Source organism: Etheostoma spectabile, chromosome 4, assembly GCF_008692095.1.
Source record: "Etheostoma spectabile isolate EspeVRDwgs_2016 chromosome 4, UIUC_Espe_1.0, whole genome shotgun sequence".
Classification (NCBI taxonomy): Eukaryota; Metazoa; Chordata; class Actinopteri; order Perciformes; family Percidae; genus Etheostoma; species Etheostoma spectabile.
Window position 1 is genome coordinate 6,372,238 of NC_045736.1, and position 7,395 is coordinate 6,379,632.

Here is a 7,395-nt window from a genome sequence, read left to right on the forward strand (position 1 = left end):
TAAAGTTGGATGTTATACTAATAATTGCATTAAAACACTGTTCCTGTAATTGAAAACTTGATGCTGAAAATCCCATGTCACTAGTCCTTCCTCTGAATCTCTCCTCTTGCCATATACTGAATTCATGTACTCTGAACACATGTGGGAATTACTCAGATAAAATAAGTCTAACCTAAAACAGCAGTAACATTCAAGGACTCAATCAGAAATGTAGTTTTATTGTGCTTTTGTGAACTCTGAACTGAACATGAATCAAAGATAAGACAGTAAAGGACAGTGCTTTGTGTTGTAAAGATGTATTACAACATTAACCAGGAACTTCCCACAACCCAGTAGAAAAATCAAACCTTATGTAAGTGATGAAACATTTCACAACCAAATACAAAAAACTACAACTGTCATCTCCAACTTAATCCTGACAATGACCATTTCATTGGTTACTTTTTAAAAGCCACATGCTGTGTGTGACCATGTGTCACTGTGATCATGAGCACCACATCTTCTTCCTGTTTTATATTGCATCAGACTCTGAATCTTCAGAGCTTATGTCGAACTCATCTGAACTGTCAATTGTGTCCATTATGTCATCTGCTGATGACAGCACATGCAGGTAGTGTTTTCTTATATGCCGCTGCAGCTCTCTCATTTCCCACTGCTTTCTGAGGATGAGGCAGGTGTGACCCTTTGTGGCTTTCTCTGTGAGATGTCCTTAAGAAGGGATAAAATATGTCACTGTCCAGGTAAAGAACAAGTCTTTCACAATTTAAACATAACTTTGTGAAACACAGGAAATTAAAAAGAGTTAAAGTACTTTTAAGTAAAAAAAAAGTAATTAAGTAAAATAAATTTACTTTGTATGGTGTCTTCACTCTGATGCTGAGACAACTCAGACAAGACCCTGGCATGGGCTTTGAGAGACTCCCAGTGCTGCTTCATCTCTTTCACAAGGATCTTCTTTTCTTCTTGAAGCCTTCGAACACCCATGACCCTATCGAAGACTTCTTTCTTTGTGCTAAAATCAGCAGAGCCTGTAATACATCAATATGAAAAATTCAGACCACTGTATATAGCATGTAGCTTCAGAGATAATTTCTGTCATACATATGCATACTTTGAATGCAAATATGTCCACCGGAACACCTAAATGTAAGAATAATAGTGATGAAATGTGTATTCACTAAAGTACTGTGCTTAAGTATAAATTTGAGGTACTGGCATTCTTTATATGCTACTTTTTTCTTCTACTGCACTACATCTCAGAGGAAAATATATTACTTTTTAACTTCACTACAATTATTGGACAACTTCAACTTTTAATGCTTTAAGTATACTTTACTGATTATACTGAAATAATATTTTACTTGTGAGTATTTTTACAGTGTAGTATCAGTATTTTTTACTTTGTAAATAGACATCCTTTTAAGTAAATGATATGATACTTCTTTCACTGCTAAAGAATACGCATGGTACATGAAATGCATACCACTCTGTGTAATTTGCCAAGGCCAGGGATGTTCTGTGTCCAGAACGCTATCCATGCACACCGCTTGCTCGTGTGGAACGAGACTGTTGTATTCTGCCACCATGGCCTTCAAAGTGGTCTTCTGTTGCCTTATTTTTCTGCGAATTCTATGTCGACCTTTGTTGCTGTCTGAAAACCAATGAAAAAAAATAAACCCACATTATATCTTTTAAATACAGTAAGTCCATGATCTTGTTTAAGTTACAGCTGTCACAGCAAAATGACAATACATTTGCCAAACATATGGATCATAATAGATGTACCTACAGAATAGCTCAACACAACTCAATTTAGTTTGGAGAAGTCCAACACACGAAACATTACTTTTTAGAACTGTATGAACATTGTAATTATGAAGTGAGTTTGGAGACATTTCAGACTGTGATCTGAAAAGGCCTAAAGTGTTAACATACCATTTTTCCGATATAGGAGTTGAGCTCTCGTCTTGATGCTGGTTGTGAGGGCCTCAATCTTCTTACACAAAGCTTGTGGTGTGCCTTGATGGTCAGTTTCTCCTGAAACAATTGATTGCAAGTAGCATCAACTTCACAAACAACACAATGTTTCTCCATGTCAGATAATGTTTCACGTTCTTACCATCTGCCCATTCTTTTACTTCTTGCACAAATTCTTCCACAGTTTGTTCATCCAGTTGATGCTGGGCTTTCAGGGTTTCCAGGTCCCCCATCTGGATATGGAGAGCTTTAGATGTCTAAAATGACAATCATTACCATAAGCTAAAAGTCAGTACAACGTGTACAGTGCATAAATGCAACTCAAATTATGCAAATGTTGTAACTATCATGTATCACAAGCCTATGTGCACAAAACTGTATGTGTGTTTCATTGACTTACATTGTGCCATTGCTGCATAATAATATTGTTTCTATTTACCTTATGGTATCTCTGGGAAAGTCCAGTAGCCAGGTTTTGACATTTCTGCTGGTTCCATCTTATGGCCAGTAGTGTCAGCATGTCATTGCGTCCTGCAAATACACAGAGATGAGTTCTGTAAAAATTCACTTGTAATAATATAAATGTCTTTTATTCTATAGACACAGAGGTACAATTATATAGCACCTGCTTTTGACATATGCTTTGTGGTGACTGCTATCCTGGAGAGGAAAGCATTACATTGCTCTACTTCCTCCCCTAGTGTTTTACCAGCACCTTCTTGGTTTGTGCCACTCCATTTCACCTGAAGAGAGGGACCCAAACATAAACATCAAGGGAATTTAGTACAGCAAATACCTCAAGCAATGCCCAACAGTCACTTTTAATTCAATTAAAGTCTAATCAAAAATCAACAAACACACACAGACCGGTGAAAAATAATATCCTTGACAAAAGTAGATATATCAATTAAGGGCTGTTCACGTTAACAACAATAACTATAACAATATAAATGTTAAATAATCTGTTAAATGTTAGTTAAACATTACACATTTATATGCATCATTTATAAGATTCCAAGTCATTTGATAAAAATGTACTGCATTATACCAACCTCACATTTGAAGTCATGCGCTTTAGCATGTACAACCGACAGGAAGGGCCTCATATTCTGAAGGGGCTGGAGCTCGGGACAGTTGGTACTTATTCTTTGCAGGTATGGCCAATATTTGCACACAACATCCATACAAAAAAAGGTGACGTCATGTTTGGATGCCAGCAGCTGCTGCAAAAACATGGGGTATGCAAATATTTCACCCCTAAACATATTAAGGGCAGCCAGCAAGACACCATGCCTGCACACTGCCAGCTCCAGTCCCGTCTCATCCACCTTACTGCTTGATCTTTGGGAGGTCTCTCTGGCAGCTGACCACTCCCCACCACAATTGCTCCTTCCAGCGACCTACATTGTAGAAAATCATAATTGACAAATAATCTCATCAACAGTAATTACAGGGAACAATTATAAATTTCTTTCAGGGGACAAGGAACAGATTAGTGTTGGCAGATCAAGAACAATTAGGTATACAGGTAGATATCATAATACATGGGAGTACTGACTGACTATGAATTATAATGTTATATTGAGATAGAAATGCAAGTCTGAGTTTACATGTTTATTTTTGCTGTGGATGTGATCCACAAATCTGGTCACATCTTCATCTTTTGCAATGAAGACACCGTCAAAGATGGCCCGCTCCTGAGATCTAAAAAACCAACAGAATAAAAGACTTCAATGTTTAAAAGGATAGTTGAGTATTCTAAAGTGGGGTGGTATAAGGTACTTATCAGGTAAGTGGTTACCTACAGTACAATGTGTTCAAACAGCCCTTTTCATTGCCACTACATTATCTCAACAGTAGAACTTGCATATTTCTAGATCTAACCTCAACACATACAGGATATTTGTTTTTTTTTTCCAGGTGGGCCTTTTATATGTGTCGAAAACACATTTTTCTGCTTCCACAATACAGGCAGGGATGTGGGAGGGTGACCATTGCCTGTGTAGGAACAGACTGACCATGGATAAGTACCTCATACAACCCCACTTCAAACACCTCTTTTTAATCATAATAGAAAGGTTACATTACTATCTATTTTGATATTTAAACAGTGTGGGTGTGTACATTATTGTATACCTTGCTGTACTTTTGAAGCGGTAATGCTTGCGGTTTCCATCCACCGAGACAGCAAGCATTGCCGGGGTACAGGCAGGACAGATGAATTTCTCCTCCTTGCAGGTGGAGTCAACCTCATATTGTACAGCAGCCCATTCAAAAAAGCTTTTTTGGAAGCTGTCTGATGAGATCTTCCCAGTCTATGTAAAAAAGAAAAAGCACATTTTTTTTTTTTAAACAAAGACCTTTCCATTTAAAAAAAAACATATTTATGCTCTTGCAGAATGAAGAAAGAAATACTTACACGGCCAAAGCGAGCAGTCCGCTTCTCAAGCATTCTTAGATATGCCTGAAAAGACATCCCGGGTGATGCCATCTTTATGTCTTCAAATGTATAAAACAGGTCTGTCTCATAAATTGTCACAAAATGAAGGGTGGCAGGCCAGTATCCACTATTTATCAGGTCATCAAGTCCTGCTGTCCAAGTTGCCTGGCATCCCTCGCAGGTCAGCTCAGGCATGTTGAGATCATACCGTCCTACAAGGTAATATTTACATTTACAACCAAGGTTGGAATGTTATGTAGCATGTGCCATATAGTGTATATCCAAGTGGTTCAGTAAAGCTTGCTGACTTGATGGGCACTATCATGAATAAGTTATTTGTAAATGGCATGAATAAATAAGTGACATTCCCCCCCAAAAGGTATGCATGACAACCATAATGAGCTCATTTTTAGAGACATTAAGTTCTTGGAGTTGTTGAATAGAAATACATAGTTTTGTTGAAACTGGACAAAGGAAATCTTTTGCACGATTACCATTTATTGTGACCAAAGCAACTGCCTTCCCTTTGATCACCCTGAGTGCTTCTGGGGGACACCCACAGATGCTGACAGGCATCTCAATAGGCAAAAATCGCACTGAAAGACATTACACATAGGTACACTAATTCATAATTAAGACCACAGACAAAAACTAGCTCAGAAAAAAGCTAGTGTGTAACTTACCACAGTTTGTAAGTGCCTTTTCACAACACAGGTTGGGCGAGGCAATGGCTGGAAGAAGCCAGCACACATGGCATCCTGTTATGGAGGACTGAGGCATTGCTGTGTCTGCTGATGTCACATTCAGCACCATAGAAAGTGACATGAAGGCAATCTCTGCATCTAATAGCGCGCAGTTGTTCCCACATTGCTGCAGCCATTGTTGCCACGCTCTCCTTGGCCAACATGCTATTAAGAAGAGTGGTCTCTTTTCCCTCCATCTCTCAGAAAGAGAGCATTGCGAATGCTCCATCCAGAGAAGCCAGAGGAGCTCTCTGGTCGTGATGTTCACTAAGCTCTTCATCAGAGCAGCTCGGGAGTGTTGCAGATCTTGCAGAAGACATTCTATTGCAATTGTAAAAGAAATACATGGAGTAGTTAGAAGAGGCCCAAGGTGGTTTTGTATCATATGCATACAAACTAGCACACAACAGATTATTTGTTACACAGATAAAGAAAAGAATTGTATATGACAATATAAAATTATAACAATGAAGGTGCTTGGTAATTGCATATCAATAGGAGAAACGTTGTCATATAGCTTGTTTGGAGATTTGTTTTGTTCAATGGTTTATTTTGCAGAGACTAGCTACAGACATTATACACAGAAAATATTAATGAAATACATACCAGCAGAGACTGTCTGTGGAGCAATCTCTGGAGCAAAGGTCACTCTACATTAGGGTGTGAGGTGATGACCGGTCTTAGAACGCGGTTCAGCTGTAATGCAGGAAAAACATAAACACCTCTTAAAGCAGCATATATTTGTCTAACACTTACATTTGTTTTTAAAATACATGTACGCAATCTACATTTACTATATATATATATATATATATATATATATATATATATATATATATTATACATACATACAAATACATATTTATATCTATCATAGATGACACATTGATCTGACATGGTGTTATTTAGCTTAACATTTTGATAAATAACTCAAAATGTTGGTGTACTTTACATAGTTATGGGCAACTGATATTGCTGTGATCCGTTTGAACCCAAACCTGTGGAGATTATTCAGACTTTTAAAACAGAACAATACAGTACTGTAGTCCAAGGACTGTTGCATGTTATCCCTGGCAATGGCCTACACTGACATTCAGGACTGAAACAATTTTAAATATCTAAAATATTAAAATACTAACCATGTATGGCTTGCTTCCGCGTGACTCTTGGCCTCTTGGAAAGCGTGTTTCCATCCGCGTCCCTCTCCGTCCACCTCACGTTCAGCGGTCGTTCAGGAGCTGCTGCTCCTGTCTGAACCCCCTCAAGGAGGCCATCAAACTCCTGCTGCTCTACCAACTCATCCAAGCTTTCCAAAATGTCGCGGTCTTCTTGCAAACTCATCCCCACAAACAGAAACACTCACAATCTGTGTGATGGGATGGAAAAATAGAGGGTTAGCTTGCTAGCGCAAAGAAATTGCTAGTTAGGCTACTACGAGCTAACTTTAGTTAACTTTAGTTTCATGTTAGTTTAGCTAACTAACATGCAAAGCTTTTTATTTGTTAAAGGCAGATCATAAGCAAATCTAAAAACTAAGCATCATTGTATTTACTTTGTGGTTGAATTGTTAACCAAAGGTATCTTACCGCCACCTGTCATCAAAGTTTAAGGGTACCGGTATCCAACGTGCACGTCGGCTCGTAGAAGATGACGTCGACACGCAACGGCAGAGAAATAAAAAATAAAACGTGACGTTTAAGCATCACGTGATTGGATTAATAAAATATGCATTTATGTATAGTAATTGTGCAAGTAACTGAACTAACCTAACGTTTAACTTTCCTTTGTCCTAATGAAGTTTCTACAGGATTTGTATTTATGAAATAGGAAGAAACCCTAGTGTCTTTAGTAGCAGTATTACTCTTGCTCGTAAAATGTGAAATGTTTCTGGCTTTATTTTGAAAGTGTAACCGGACGTTGCTTATTTATTTTCCTAATTCAGTCCACCCGGACGTGGGTAAACGTGTTGTTGCTAACTTGACAGTGCCACGGTCTCATATCAATCGAACATTCCTGCGCTTCAAAAAGTGACGCTAGAAGGCTCCTAGAGCGTCACTTCTTGAAGCGTAGGGCCACTGACCAAGCGGCAGTTTTTGACGCATCGGGAATGAGAACGTGTTGACATACACAGACTTTATATATTATATATATCACAACCAGTGGTTATGACACACACTTTTTAAATGGTAGACCTAGGTTTGATTCCCACTGCAATGTTTCAATAAATCTTTTTCT

At 38.2% G+C, this 7,395-nt stretch overlaps 1 protein-coding gene across 1 annotated transcript; it reads right to left on the reverse strand.

The window, feature by feature from the left end:
• Positions 1 to 511: 511 nt before the first annotated feature.
• On the reverse strand, positions 512 to 6,501 carry LOC116687452 (uncharacterized). The gene is made up of 13 exons (XM_032512829.1): positions 6,300 to 6,501; positions 4,912 to 5,013; positions 4,397 to 4,629; positions 4,114 to 4,292; positions 3,588 to 3,681; positions 3,030 to 3,377; positions 2,687 to 2,720; positions 2,417 to 2,508; positions 2,120 to 2,234; positions 1,936 to 2,037; positions 1,484 to 1,651; positions 852 to 1,028; positions 512 to 708 (listed from the first exon to the last, which is right to left on the reverse strand). Exons 1-13 carry the CDS (start codon positions 6,499 to 6,501, stop codon positions 512 to 514), a joined length of 2,043 nt encoding a protein of 680 aa, XP_032368720.1.
• Positions 6,502 to 7,395: the final 894 nt, after the last annotated feature.

Bases quoted from the DNA above. Each gene is read 5' to 3' on its own strand.
- LOC116687452 (XM_032512829.1), bottom strand. From the start codon at position 6,501: ATGAGTTTGCAAGAAGACCGCGACATTTTGGAAAGCTTGGATGAGTTG. The intron at 2,038-2,119 runs GTAAGAACGTGA...CAATTGTTTCAG, and splicing joins AGTAAAAGAATGGGCAGATG to GAGAAACTGACCATCAAGGC. The intron at 709-851 runs GTAAATTTATTT...TCCCTTCTTAAG, and splicing joins GAGTGAAGACACCATACAAA to GACATCTCACAGAGAAAGCC.